The 16,006-nt window shown below is 43.3% G+C and overlaps 1 protein-coding gene across 2 annotated transcripts in view; it reads right to left on the bottom strand.

The window, feature by feature from the left end:
• MLIP (muscular LMNA interacting protein) overlaps nucleotides 1–16,006 on the bottom strand; it is a 2,218,014-nt gene that overhangs the window by 463,450 nt on the left and 1,738,558 nt on the right. The window contains exons 8-10 of one of the 2 annotated variants that reach the window (XM_069606136.1): nucleotides 4,265–4,336; nucleotides 4,095–4,178; nucleotides 913–966 (exon numbers count right to left, since the gene is read on the bottom strand). In XM_069606136.1, coding sequence (XP_069462237.1) covers nucleotides 913–966; nucleotides 4,095–4,178; nucleotides 4,265–4,336 — 210 coding nt within the window. The remainder of the gene's footprint in view (nucleotides 1–912; nucleotides 967–4,094; nucleotides 4,179–4,264; nucleotides 4,337–16,006) is intronic. The other variant, XM_069606137.1, reaches the window with a different exon arrangement.

The following is a 16,006-nucleotide window of genomic DNA, read 5'->3' as shown; positions in this document are numbered from 1 at the left end:
GACCCGCACAACTGAGATGAAATATCATGCATGGTATGGGAAAAGAGAGGCCATGCGTATCTAATGGATATCTGTTCTGAGCCAAAGTATTTGTTTTAATTGTACCCATGGGGGGTGGCGGGCGAAGATGTTAACTGGGTTTTATTGTCTATTTTATGATTGCTAGTGTGTATGTTTTTGTTAATGGAGAAATGCAAAATAAAAAACGCTTTTTATGACTAGGACCCCAGACAAAATGTAAAAATGTGCCTCCAGTACTGACTACAATGCGATACAATGAAGTAGGTAGGCCCATTCGCATGTACCCCTGTCGAGGAATGCAGCACCCACTCAACCTAGTGCTCTCCACAGACCTCAAGCTGGACGGCACTTAAATAATCTCTAATGATGCCCCCTACATCACTCCAAATGAACTACAGTAAGAAACAGTGGATTAAGAAAACACTGCCAGTGGGGAGCGGTTTACTTTTGGCAAACGGGAAATCTCGGCAGAAGAGTGACTGGAGGAAACGGGCAAGTTAGCCACCATGGAATGGGTCACGCAGCCACCAAGAGCCACGGAAGGGAAAGTACTTGAAACTATTTGCAGACTGACTTAATATTGCTAGAGTCCGCCAGCTCCACCCCACACCTGGCATGGCATCATCCAGGACGTACACAGTGAAGAATTAATTTTGGTTAACAAAATTAGTTCCTAGTTCAACCTGGAAAAAATTGGCATGAAGCTAGTTTTGGATTAACAGTGCTACATTGATAGTGTTATAGTTATGCATCTTCAACTTAGGTTATAAGCTAATGAATGGCATATACTATTTTACTCTTTCTCTGAAAATGACAGCAAAAAAGCGATTGCCTAAATATGAAAAACGGTGCCAGTATACAATAGTGAAATAGTATGTACTGTTCACTTACTTTTTTGGCATTCGAACCAAATAACTGTGGGGAAGATGCAGAAGAATCGTGATGCTAAAATAAAAGCATGACATGAATGAGCGTGAGTTCAGGGAAGTACACAGAGAAAGAATGTACTTTTCAGGGTTCCGCTCACAAAGAGAAAGCGTGTACATTGCAGGGTTCCACTCGGGTACCACTCACAAAGAGAAAGCGTGTACATTGCAGGGTTCCACTCACAAAGAGAAAGTGTGTACATTGCAGGGTTCCACTCACAAAGAGAAAGCAGGTACATTGCAGGGTTCCACTCACAAAGAGAAAGCGTGTGCATTGCAGGGTTCCAATCACAAAGAGAAAGCGTGTACATTGCAGGGTTCCACTCACAAAGAGAAAGCAGGTACATTGCAGGGTTCCACTCACAAAGAGAAAGCTTGTGCATTGCAGGGTTCCACTCACAAAGAGAAAGCGTGTACATTGCAGGGTTCCACTCACAAAGAGAAAGCAGGTACATTGCAGGGTTCCACTCACAAAGAGAAAGCAGGTACATTGCAGGGTTCCACTCACAAAGAGAAAGCGTGTGCATTGCAGGGTTCCACTCACAAACAGAAAGCGTGTACATTGCAGGGTTCCACTCACAAAGAGAAAGCAGGTACATTGCAGGGTTCCACTCACAAAGAGAAAGCAGGTACATTGCATGGTTCCACTCACAAAGAGAAAGCGTATGCATTGCAGGGTTCCACTCACAAAGAGAAAGCAGGTACATTGCAGGGTTCCACTCACAAAGAGAAAGCAGGTACATCCACTCACAAAGAGAAAGCAGGTACATTGCAGGGTTCCACTCACAAAGAGAACGCAGGTGCATTGCAGGGTTCCACTCACAGAGAGAAAGCGTGCACATTGCAGGGATCCACTCACAAAGAGAACGTATGTACATTGCAGGGAGAAAGCGTGTACTTTGCAGGGTTCCACTCACAAAGAGAAAGCGGGTACATTGCAGGGTTCCACTCACAAAGAGAAAGCGTGTACATTGCAGGGTTCCACTCACAAAGAGGAAGCAGGTACATTGCAGGGTTCTACTCACAAAGAGAAAGCGTGTACATTGCAGGGAGAAAGCGTTTACTTTGCAGGGTTCCACCCACAAAGAGGAAGCAGGTACATTGCAGGGTTCCACTCACAAAGAGAAAGCTTGTACATTGCAGAGGTCCACTCACAAAGAGAAAGCAGGTACATTGCAGGGTTCCACTCACAAAGAGAAAGCGTATGCATTGCAGGGTTCCACTCACAAAGATAAAGCGTGTACATTGCAGGGTTCCACTCACAAAGAGAAAGAAGGTACATTGCAGGGTTCCACTCACAAAGAGAAAGCATGTACATTGCAGGGTTCCACTCACAAAGAGAAAGCGTGTACATTGCAGGGTTCCACTGACAAAGAGCAAGCAGGTACATTGGAGGGTTCCACTCACAAAGAGAAAGCTTGTACATTGCAGAGGTCCACTCACAAAAAGAAAGCAGGTACATTGCAGGGTTCCACTCACAAAGAGAAAGCAGGTACATTGCAGGGTTCCACTCACAAAGAGAAAGCAGGTGCATTGCAGGGTTCCACTCACAGAGAGAAAGCGTGCACATTGCAGGGATCCACTCACAAAGAGAACGTATGTACATTGCAGGGAGAAAGCGTGTACTTTGCAGGGTTCCACTCACAAAGAGAAAGCGGGTACATTGCAGGGTTCCACTCACAAAGAGAAAGCGTGTACATTGCAGGGTGAAAGCGTTTACTTTGCAGGGTTCCACTCACAAAGAGAAAGCTTGTACATTGCAGAGGTCCACTCACAAAGAGAAAGCAGGTAGATTGCAGGGTTCCACTCACAAGGAGAAAGCAGGTACATTGCAGGGTTCCACTCACAAAGAGAAAGCAGGTACATTGCAGGGTTCCACTCACAGAGAGAAAGCGTGCACATTGCAGGGATCCACTCACAAAGAGAACGTGTGTACATTGCAGGGAGAAAGCGTGTACTTTGCAGGGTTCCACTCACAAAGAGAAAGCAGGTACATTGCAGGGCTCCACTCACAAAGAGAAAGCAGGTACATTAGAGGGTTCCACTCACAAAGAGAAAGCGTGTACATTGCGGGGAGAAAACGTGTACTTTGCAGGGTTTCACTCACAAAGAGAAAGCAGGCACATTGCAGGTTTCCACTCAGAAAGAGGAAGCAGGTACATTGCAGGGTTCCACTCATAAAGAGGAAGCAGGTACATTGCAGGGTTCCACTCACAAAGAGAAAGCGTGTACATTGCAGGGAGAAAGCGTGTACTTTGCAGGGTTCCACTCACAAAGAGAAAGTGTGTACATTGCAGGGAGAAAGCGTGTACTTTGCAGGGTTCCACTCACAAAGAGAAAGCAGGTACATTGCAGGGTTCCACTCACAAAGAGAAAGCGTGTACATTGCAGGGTTCCACTCACAAAGAGGAAGCAGGTACATTGCAGGGTTCCACTCACAAAGAAAAAGCGTGTACATTGCAGGGAGAAAGCGTTTACTTTGCAGGGTTCCACCCACAAAGAGGAAGCAGATACATTGCAGGGTTCCACTCACAAAGAGAAAGCAGGTACATTGCAGGGAGAAAGCGTTTACTTTGCAGGGTTCCACTCACAAAGAGGAAGCAGGTACATTGCAGGGTTTTACTCATGAAAAGGAAGCGTGTACATTGCAGGGCTCCACTCACAAAGAGAAAGCGTGTACATTGCAGGGAGAAAGCGTGTACTTTGCATGGTTCCACTCACAAAGAGAAAGTGTGTACATTGCAGGGAGAAAGCGTGTACTTTGCAGGGTTCCACTCACAAAGAGAAAGCAGGTACATTGCAGGGTTCCACTCACAAAGAGAAAGCGTGTACATTGCAGGGTTCCACTCACAAAGAGGAAGCAGGTACATTGCAGGGTTCCACTCACAAAGAAAAAGCGTGTACATTGCAGGGAGAAAGCGTTTACTTTGCAGGGTTCCACCCACAAAGAGGAAGCAGATACATTGCAGGGTTCCACTCACAAAGAGAAAGCAGGTACATTGCAGGGAGAAAGCGTTTACTTTGCAGGGTTCCACTCACAAAGAGGAAGCAGGTACATTGCAGGGTTTTACTCAAGAAAAGGAAGCGTGTACATTGCAGGGCTCCACTCACAAAGAGAAAGCGTGTACATTGAAAGATTCCACTCACTTGGCACCTTACCATAGGTAGGACTTGATCAATAGCAGCGCAGACCTCTTCCGTTTGCTGCCGAAGCTGTGCTGGGGAATACAACTGAAAAAAGACCAATATCAAGGATTATCCTTTTGCATTGACATTTTACAGGAAAGTAAAGACAATAATCATGCTGTGACTATTACTTCAGAGTCTGCGTCCAAAGTGTGCACGTCTTCTTCCCCATTCTGCGTTTTCTTCACTGGATGATCTAATGCCTGTTGAGACAATTATTCTGCAATTAAACATGTGTATTCCCCAGTTCATTAATGAGCAATAAATACCTCGATAATAGAGGCAATTCAAATGACTGGAACCAAAAACATCTACGTATCAATGTTAAAAGTCTACGCATGAGCAGAATGTGTAAATCAGGGACTTGTGTTGCAGGTTTAAATGATGGACACTAAGACCACAAGTAGACGGTAAGTCTGCGCTGCTTTGTTAGACAGCATACATCTTCTTGCAGGAAGGTGTTAGTTAGATAGACCATAGATGCAACAGGCACCACCACCAGGCCAAGAATTAGCCAGTTTCTCTCTCTCTCTCCTTCTGAGAACGCTGGCAAGCAAATACACAACAACATTCTCAAGTGGAGTGACCTCAGAAACACTCTCAGGTGCCCACTACACACCTTCCTCCTTAAGCAAACAAATAAGGAGAGAAAGACGCAACACACATGTATGAACCGCACATTCCTAAACAATATCTCTCAGAGAGAACATGTAGAGTTAAACTGTAAAATGGAAACATTAACTTATACCACCTAGATACTTTATGCTCAACTATACTAAAACAATATTATATGTTACACACTTCACTGTACATAGTATATTCTACAAGCATGCTTAAAACTGCAAATATGCACATTCTCTTCCCCTTGCACCACAAGACCAAAAGAAATCACACACAAGAAAATGCCACTAAAGTCCCCAAAGGGGTGAAACATCCATACAGACACAAAGTCCCCACACACACGCATCACATCTGTGGGCCCCTCCAGATGTGACCGTCCGACCAGGGAACAGCACTCTGCGGGAAGGAAGACAACATTCAATGGCATACAACAGGGAACACAAAAGAGGATGTAGCTAACGAGAAACCCTCAACATCCACAACAACACAACCAGATGAAATCCTTCCCAGACATTATCAACAGGAAACTAGCTAATAAAACAGGGTGGCACGGTACTGGACATCCCTGCAGGGAAGGTGTATAAGTAGAAAACAATAATATTCCCCCAACAGCCGTTGCACTAGCACACTACCAGCTCACACCAATTAAGTTGCACAAGGTAACAACCCCTAACCTTAAAAAAATCGGCTTTCACCCAGAACTGCCGCAAAGCAGCAAACATACAGGCAACTGAACACCTACCGGTCAGGACTGCCACTCCTAACACTCAGCCCTGCCACGACCAAACACAGATCCAAAACACAGCCAAGATTAAATGGCACAGATGTCAAAACACACACGTTCATCCAAGAACATTTCCAACTTAACTCCATTACAAGCTGCAAAACGCTACTTAAAATGCACTCCAACAAATGGCTCTTCATCTAACAGCCTTTACTCCAGTGGCATTCCCTGGCCCCAATGGCAACCACTTACAAAAGTGTGTCTTTTTTTGAGAATGCCCCAGGCCCTCTAAATCTGGCAATCCCACACCCCATAGGCAGACACACAAAACGTCCATAATAGGATATTGGCCCACTATGCCGTAGCACAATCTTCACAGGTTCCAGGAATGAACACACCACTCTACTTAACGATGATAGGAGTAAAACACACACACACTCCCACAAAGCACGCTCAGCCAATCCCCCCGAAGATACCCGGCTGTGATTGGCTGAACCCAGCTACTAAGAGCCAACCTGACAACTGGCAGGCGAAAGCCAGCCCCACCTACCAAGGCCCCACTGCTAAGGCTCCTGTCAGAGGATGGAGGAGCTCCTAGAGGCCGCGCTAGCAGCACGCTCCTTTCACCTCGCCTACCTGCTACCCACTGGTATCCCTCCCACAAACCCAAGCAAGCCATCACCACAGCCTGAGCCTTTGGTACGCAACACAAGCAAAGCAACCTACTGAGGAGGACACGCATGTAGCTCTACTAGTACCGACTAACCCCCACTCGCAGTTACTGCCGGTGCAGAGTCATGCACAACCAAACTTTCTCCATTAAATATGGCCAGAGATTAAGGCACAATCACCCTGCCCACCATGACCACTGCACCCCAACTAATGGATACACCAATTACTGATGGTATCAGTCGAACCACCTAGTATCACAATTCAATTTTTCATTTGTTGGCAAACAACCCAACATTAATGATCTAGGGTCAACACCATGATGTTCAGAAAACCTCCCAATTGCCACCCAAGTGCACTCTAATCTAAGACTGCTTCTTTATATGCTATACTGACCCTTTGGCTATCACTAAAAATCAAGATGTGCTCGTATTTGCATTGCAGGCCCTTGACCACCTCTCAACATTGGATGTGATCTTATATGCACCACAGGCCCTTTGACTATGCTTCAAATCTAGCGGTACTTCTATATGTATCGTTGGCCTTGGCCACCTGCAATTTCTAGCTGCTACCTCATTTGCACTGCAGGCACCTCGGCTATACCTCAAAAGTTCTCACATATATATTGCAGGCCCTTGCCCTTTGTGGGATGTTTTAACCCACTAGTCCATGCCCTGCAACATTACTGTGCACCGCCTGCATCAGAAACCTCAGAATGGCCGCTGGAAAGCATTATGCGCGCTAAAATCACCCAGAACTGTGCAGGAAAACCTGAAAAATAGTCTGCCAATCTACTTTTGCCTATGTCCGTGGTAACACAGAAAACCACTGCCAAAACCCATCATTTGGCTGCCCACAGAAGAAAATGAAACTATTTGGAAAAGCAGTCCTGCATTGCAAGAGAAACACAGAGCTGTTTAATAATACGTTTTTCCTTGACGGTGGAAAGTGCAAAAATCATGGTTCCCAAACATCACAAGAGATCCATCCTCCTTGTTGGGTGTTAAACATCACTGTATATAAATAATTCACCTAAGCACAATGTCAGCAGAAACATATTTGATCAGAAGTAAATCCACATTTAAAGATGTTTGCTTGGAAGAATATGTCAAAAATGTGCACAGTACCGCTACTCGTCTGTGTCGAAAGCTGGCGATTACTTAACCTGTCAATTTAAACTGGTACATTGAAATCAAAGTATGAAAAGGAAAGACTTGCTATCAGAAGCAATAGAGGTGGATACAATTCAAAACTATATTGTAAAAAGGCTGGAATTAAGAGATTGGTGGATATATTTGTTAAAAATGTAATTTGTATTTTAGGACAAGACTATTTTAAACATTGTGTTGAAAGTTAAAACCAGCTACACTGAGCTTCAAAGACATTCCACACTTTCTCCCAAACAAAGGAATATTTTCCCCTTATCTCTGCTGAGTAACTGGCAGGGAGGTGTGAAAGGAAAAGGGAGGAGCACTTTGGCCTGTTGCTCTCCTAGGAGACAAAAGACTACCTTTGACTCAAAGGAAATGCTAATTTGGGTGTAGGCTGAAACCAGATGCCAAAGTCAGAGAGACCTGGGACTGCTCTCTAGCCCAGCCAAGACTTTGGGGCGGAAACAAGCAATTTTGTTTATTCATAAAGTACAGAAATTATCTTTTTGAAAAAGACTTATAGAAAATTGTGCCGAACTGTTAAAAATATGGAATTTAGAGGTTATTAAAATGAAAATGTTGCTCGCAAGTAGAAACTACTCTGGAATTTGTGCGATATTCAGAGACAGAACTATCAAAATGTGGACTTTGTAGCAGTTGTGATAATTTTAAAAATATGAAATTTTTCAGGAATATGCCCAGATGGTATGTGCATGTATGTGAAAAAATTGGTACAGAACTGACACTGAGTAACAGACTAAAAGCGCAAAAAATTGTCATTTGTGAACAGAAGCTCTCCAGAATATGAGACTTTGACGGATGCGTGCCTTATTTAATTTGGGATGTAAATATGTGATATTAGCAATTTGGTGATATTGTGAATATGTTTTTTTATGAAAAATAGATTTTCTGGGTTGAAACAAAGGGGAGGCTTTTTCTCTGGACCATAAACACATTGTCACTATGACACATCATGACACACTGTTTCCTTCTCAATTCAGGAGAGAGGGAATACTGGGACCAATCAGTTTCCTAGAGGTTGGGCTTAGTATAATCAGATTCCCCACCCCTTTGGGAAATACATAAATAGGGACTGTTGAGCGCACAGAAGGACACACACATTCACCTATCAACTGATCTACTGGCAAAGCGCTCTGAAGGAGAATCCAGATCCAGAACTATCCAGACTCCAGATCTATCCAGACTCTAGAACCCTTAAGCAGAAGGCCCAATCCAAAAAGCTGAACCCTTCTCAGCTGGCCTTTAAAATCTTGCAACTTGATTTAACCCCAAACTTCCGAGGGGCATTACAAATCCAACAGCCTGGCCGTGCTGTTTTGCCTGCTTCTTGCCAAGAACCCTTGCTAGAACCCAGAGATCCAAACCAGTAGAGCAGAGCTGTACCCAGAACCAACATGTCATATCCAGTCCAGGAGGCCGTGCAGACCAGAGTGCCTTGTAGAGAGCAGAACCAAGTGCCTGAATCCTGTCCAGTGGCTAGCAGATTCCAGTCCAAAACCCTTGACCAGATCCTGATGGGCCTATTCCATTCCAAAACCATAGTTGTGAGTATTTAGCATAGAACTGTCCATAGCAAATCTCTTAGTTTTAAATAATCCTATCCAACCCATTCCAACATATCCCGAACTGCATTGTAGAATCTCTTTTGTCTATCCTGAATCCTTCTCTCATCCATATAATCATGTGATAATTGTAGTGATAATCATCTTTGCGCTAATATAGATTTTCTGTAGAAAGGCCAGCATCTCGGCAGATATAAACCATCCGGGGGCACCTCTGGACCGGTGGCTGTGCTGTCATGTAGCTTGTGGCTTCATAGACTCCCAAGTGTTAGCCTATCTTTGTTCCTAATCTTTAAAAGCGTATCTTTCATTTTGAAATCTTGACTCTGTTGAGAAAAATCAACCTTTATTAAACCCTCTGTAACTTTTGAACCGTACATGCTACGAACAAAATTTGTGTCAAATTAAAGCTAACCTCCTCAGCTTTCAAACGAACTAAGAACCACACTCCAACTCCAACTCCTTATAGTATTTCTGTAATCGCGTTTCTCACGCGCTGAAAAGTTTGCCGCGATTCTGCATTTGGCTCAATTTCATTCCATATAAAATAGCTATTTCTTGCATCCAACCTCTAAATTCAATTTCCAATCTGCCAGTCATTCAACATCATTGCTAGTGTGTACCTGAATCTATCCAACGCAGCTCCCACTAGTTTCCAATCCCTTTTAGCGAATTAAAATCCATTTTTAGCATTTTTCCCATCAATTACAAGCCACATTCAAAAGCAATTGACCTTTTTGAAATCATTCCTGTTCTCTAAGCTTGCTGGGGGAATTGGGATTGAAAAAGCAATTGTTGATTGTTGTTTCTGAAACCTGTGTTCCCTCATTCCATCTCTTCATATTGCATATTAGGGGGGATTGAATAGTATCAGGGGTAAAAGTGATTACATTGTCATTGATTGAATCCATATCAAGTTTTATTTCTGTGCTTCATTAATTTCATATCATTGCATTTCATTGAACTCACACAAAGTTATTCTCTTCTACATTATTCTTCTCACCCATACTCCTATTGATTAAAGAGATTGTTGATTGTTGTGATATCACCCATTGCTGATCAGTGTATAAATATTGCTAAGTGTGATATCTAGATATTTTTCATATTCATAAAAGATATATATATATATGTATATATATATATATTGTTCAATTCATCAAATAAATATTTTAACTTTGCAAAACAACCTACTTCTTGGTTCAGTGAGACCGGGGGGGGGGGGATTCAAAGAGAGGGGCGTGATTTAAGGGTACATCATCCAGAAATAAAAGAACTTTTGACATAAAAATATATAATAAGGGTTCCAGCTGGGCATCTCACGCTAGGCATTGACTTAGGTGGAGTGCTGGGTTGAAACACTTACACCTTTTATCCAAATCTTGTCCATGCATTGCATATGTACTGTTCGTATATGTATTGCAGGCCCCATGGCCATCTCTCAAATCTAGTTGCGAGTTTATAAGTATTGCAGGCCTACTGGCTACCATTCAAATCTAGGTGTGCTCTCATATATACTACAGGCCCTCGGCCTTGTCTTCAAATCTCATATACATATTGCATATGTAAGGCCCGTAAATATATTGCAGGCCCTTAGCCATCTCACAAATCTTGCCCTTGTATCCAAATCTCTGACATGTATTGCATATGTACTGCTCATATATGTATTGAAAGCCCCTAGCCATGTCTCAAATCTAGTACCGATTTTATAAGCATTGCAGGTCTATTGGCCACCATTCAAATCTAGGTGTGCTTGCATATATATTATACGCTCTTCAAACCTTGTGTGTATTGCATATGTATTGCTCGTAAATGTATTGCAGGACCTTGGCCATCCTTCATATTTAGATGTGATTTTGTAAGTTTTGCAGGCCTACTGGCTACCTTTCAAATCAGGTGTGATAGTTATATGTTAGCGGACCCTCTGACTGCCATCTTAATCACACACAAACTCAGGTATGATCATCTTATATCCAGCAGGGTCCTCCATATTATCCCAATTTGGTTCGACTAGTTATAGGCTCTGCAAATTCCCTCAAACCTAGGTTGGTTCTCTATTCTATAAATCCTCAACCACCCCTACCCACATAGACAAAGACCACCTACAATGGCCGATACTGAACCAAGCCACAAAGGCTCACATCCGAATAGATGACCTTTCCAAACACCATCTTGACCCCATCACCCAACGCAAACACCGAAGTCCGTTGCAAATGGCATGTGTGCTCCCTAATTCACAGGACATCCCACCATCTAAATTCCACTCCAAAGCACGTCCCGTACCCCTCCCACAAACTCGCCAACTACTGCACACAAGACCACCCTATACCTGATGACTCCATGCCCCCTGAAGCTTAGGAACTAGCATCTAGCATATCGCCTATCCACCCATATGGCATACACCACAATAATAGGGCTTACCACTGTCCAGAAGCTCACCCAACATTCCAAAAAAACACGCTCTCTCAATCCCCGGAACAAACGCCTAGCCTATCGACTAATCACTAACAAATAAAACCCACTAACCACAACCCCATTCATCGAATGGAGAAACAAACTGCTCAACTCCAGAACAAAGACCCTTTCAGCGTCTACAAGTCAACACACAGTGACAAGAATTAGCTCACCTGCTAACCCTATCACACTAACCCATTGGTGGCATAAAACCGCCTTACAAAACTATGCAAACTGACAAGATGTAACACACGCTCAGCCATAGAACCCAAACCTGAGAAAGAAACTATATTATTACCTAATCCCATGAAAATCACTACCCACCACCCACCTCAAGGGAGCCCTTGTCAATGCCAGATCCCTCCTGACACATGCCCTGGACATCGCTTACTTTATCACCTCTAAGGACCTAGACTTCCTTGCAATCCCAGAAACGTGACTGCACCCATCATTAGGCCTTGTCCTCTCCATGACCATCCCTGAGGGTTACACATTTCTTAGGAAAGACAGATTGGTAACCAAAGGAGGCAGAGTTTCAATTATGTCCAAAAATAACCTTAGACGGAGAGAAACCGGGATTCAAGCTTTGCCATCGGGTAAACAAATTTCACTCAAAGTTTCCCTATCTGCCCCTAACACCCTGACTCTCCACCTAATCTATAGATCCCCAGGCACTCTGAGATCATTCAAGGAAGACATAGCACAACTCCTCGCAACCAACACAAAGCCTTCATCAAAAATCATCATCCTGGGAGACTTAAATTTAGGTCTTAACGACCCATCAGACTCGCAGGCACTCACCGTCACAAACACTATTGAAGCACAAGGCTTCACTCATTGTATCTCAAACCCCACACATGACAAAGGTACACTGGACTGGCTAGCAGACCTCAACTGGCAAACCAATATACTGAACAACCACCCATGACCATAGTCAGACCACAACATCATATTATTCTCAATCAGTGAAGCAGTCCGTTTGAAAATAATGCCTCAACTCACCAAGCGGCACTCTCAAGAAACTGTTGGAACATTACCCCAGACATAATGCTCCCCAGGCTACTCCCGCTAACTAGCACCCCAATACCATCTCGGATCCCACCTTCCAGATAGACATTAATGAAGTAGTTCCGCTGGGCAACCACAAAGCCAAACCCATAGCCCACCTAAACTCTTGGTACACCTCTAGCCTCAAAGATCTATGAATCACAAACGGAACTGCAGAGAGCACTTGGAAAAAAACACTGACTCATGCAAACAAGCTACACTTCAGTACACTAGCTGTAGAATACAAACAAGCCACCATCCAATCCAAAGGCAACTTGTACAATGTGTGAATTGCAAATGCTAACTCGGGCACGAGAGCGCTCTTCACCATTCTATGGGAGCTTGAATCACCAGCCCCACTCCAGGACCGCTGTATCAAAGTTCTACCTTGGTGTCTAAACATTCAAAATGCCCTCATCAGCAAAATAGCCCCACTTCGAAACAAAATCAATGATAAAAAATCCAAACTCGCCCAGTTGTCTAGACCCCAGACTTGCTCCCACGCCACTAACGTCCACTCCTAGATTCAAATTCACCCCTGTTACCATTGCTGAAACTACCAAAATCATCAAATGCCTAAAGCCCTCAAGATGTCAAGGATATATCTGCCCAGCCTCATTCATCAAAGACTGCGCTGTTGAGCTTTCCCCATTCATCACATCCTTCATCAACTACTCCTTCTCCTCCAGCAATGTTCCAGAAAACCTGAAAGAAGCCTGGTTACCCCCACTGCTCAAAAAACCCACACTGGACCCGAATGTGCCTACCAACTACCACCCAATCACTACGGTATCTTTCATCCTGAAAATACTCGGTAGAGTCGCCTATGTACAAAATCAAAAGCATCTGGAAACCCACAACCTCCTTGGCCTCCACCAATCAGGCTTCCCCCCCGTCACGGAACGGAACCTGCCTTCCTGGACCTCAAAATCCAGATGCACCAGATTAAAGATAAGGGTAATCTGGCCTCCTACTTGACCTCTCTGCAGCATTCTACTTGATAAACCATAATATACTATGCCAACACCTTGATTAGCTTGCCACTGCTCAGCCAACCCCATAAAATGGATTGAATCCTTCCTATCCAACTGCACCATGAGAGTATTCTCCTCTGCAGCTGCCCCTCCAGCCCCAGTCAATTGTGAAGTTCCCCAAGGATCCGGTGTCTCGCCATCTCTATATGATGTGTTCACTCAGCCACTATTCGACATCTTAGACACATTGGGAGTCACATATACCAACTACATGGACGACACCCAAAATATCCTACCTATCACAGGCATCCAACGATTCCTACCCACTGAATAAAATCTACCTTACCATTCAAGCCTGGGATGGCGCAACACAAGCTTTGTCTTAATGACAAGAAAACTGAATTTCTTATCATTGGCAGTCTTTCTAGGCAAAATAACCTTCCTCAATCCTACAAATCCTTCACCATTGACAGCAACATTATCAAGGTAGGAAAAGAGGTAAAAACACTAGCAGTTTACCTGGACTCATCGCTATCCCCAACAAAGCAAATAAATGCAATTGCAACGGCAGCAGCCTACACAGCCAAACTGATCAATGCCATCAGACCTTTCCTGACTACCGACAATTGTATCACCATCGCCAGACCCCTCATTCTGTCAAGGATTGATTACTGCAATTCCCTCTTTGCAGGCTCTAATGCCCGAAACATAAACAAACTACAAATAGTTCAGAACAATGCACTAAGAGCTGTACTTAACATCCCAAAAAAAAGAACATATCCCCTCAGCCAGACATAACATCCACTGGCTGCCGGTCCGGGTTTACATCACTTTCAAAACATTATCACTAACTCACAAATGTCTGTTCAACAGCCCCCCGATTTATCTTGCCAGACAAATCTGCAAAGTGCAGTCAAATAGATCAACCTGATCAGCCTACTCTTGTCACTTGGCCATCCCAAAATTTAGACAGCAAAAATCTCAACATTACAGCTTCCCGGTGATTGCGGCAAAACAATGGAACTCCTTGCCCCTGGCCTTGAGATCAGACCCCTCCCTTTGGTCCTTCTGCAAAGGCCTCAACACCTGGCTCTTCACCCAAGACACGTAAAAATACCTCAACTACATACTTACCTGCATACCTACCTGCACCAGGTACATACCTCTGACCTTGACCTCCTGTGAACTATGTAACAACAATTTCCTAACCTGGCTGTTAACCTGTAACCTAATGTAATGTGTAACCACTGTGACCTTATTTAAGATGCAACTGATGTACCAAAGTCTGTAACTTATCACCTATGTAAGCAACACATGTAACCAACCTTCTTATGCTTCAGCGCCCAGATGCCTCTGGGCTTGGTGCGCTATACAAATGCCTAAATAAATAAATAAATAAATAGATAAATGCATATTCGACTCAAACACTGAAACCCATGGTCTCGCTGGCAACTGTAAATGCCAAGGAAGACCAGATGTGTAAAACACATATTTGTAATAGTTCATATACAATTCGTCATACATACACCCCAGACAAAATATCTTATGGGCACTTCACCCCCCCATACAGGGTCTGATCATTAGATCGCACTGACACACCTTGATCAGAGAGGGTGTGTCACACAGCCACACATGAGCTACCCCAGTAGTTCGCAGAAGTGAGATAATAAACACCTAACAGCCTCCCCTTTCCTTGTCACTTGCAAATGTACAAAGGCAATACTCTTGTGGTAGGCTACCACAAGGAGAATATAAACAAGTGGACCTAAAATCTCAGATGATCACACATTACTTTAAACTCTATCGATGTAGACTAAAGCGAGCTGCAGAGATGTTTCCCACCACCAGGACGGACTCAACAGCAATTGACTAAATCAGACAAAAAAGATGACATTTTCAAAGATAAGAATCACATGTATTAAATATTTATGTATTTATTTATTTGTGTTTAGTTCATAAAAAAACGTTTAAAAAGTTAAGAAATAGACTCAATCATACTGTTATTTAACAAAACAACACAACAATTAGACACTAAGAATAAATACAAGATAACGTCATACATATGATTACATCATCCATATTCTATAAAAAAAAAACTATAGTACAATGTCCACACTATTTCAATTAACTTAATATTTTTCTTTATATCATATAAACAGTTAAAACAGCTAAAACATGTTCCTTCGATAATATAGATACGTATGCTTTCCCCATCTGTATCCGTATTCTGTATATTGATCATTCAGCTATTAGGATTATCAATGTGCTTTTTAAAGATTTTTTTTTTTTTTTAACCCAGCACCATACTCTATACAGTGCAATATGGAATGCCCACATTCGGTATTCAAACTGTTGATCCAAAACTCTGAGGTTGTTATTGAATCCTAGTCATGTGTCAAGTGGCCAAATATGGTCCATACACCCTGGAATCTCACAAACTGTGCCGAATCGGCCATCCCTAGGGATTTTCCATTGTGCACCCAGAATGGATCTAACAGGGAGCTGATTGATGCGCATTAACAGTCTGAAACATCACCCTTCGGGGTCAGGGCAACGGAGCAGATCATCTTGAGGTTTCATAAACTTATGGGAGACTTGCGCAACCTGGCTGTAATTATGTAATATCTGCAGATGGTCATAATTATTGACCCAA

This window comes from Ambystoma mexicanum, chromosome 4p (genome assembly GCF_040938575.1).
Source record: "Ambystoma mexicanum isolate Mex_15411 chromosome 4p, UKY_AmexF1_1, whole genome shotgun sequence".
NCBI lineage: Eukaryota > Metazoa > Chordata > Amphibia > Caudata > Ambystomatidae > Ambystoma > Ambystoma mexicanum.
The sequence above is the reverse complement of the archived record's forward strand: the minus strand, read 5'-3'. Positions and strand labels throughout refer to the sequence as shown.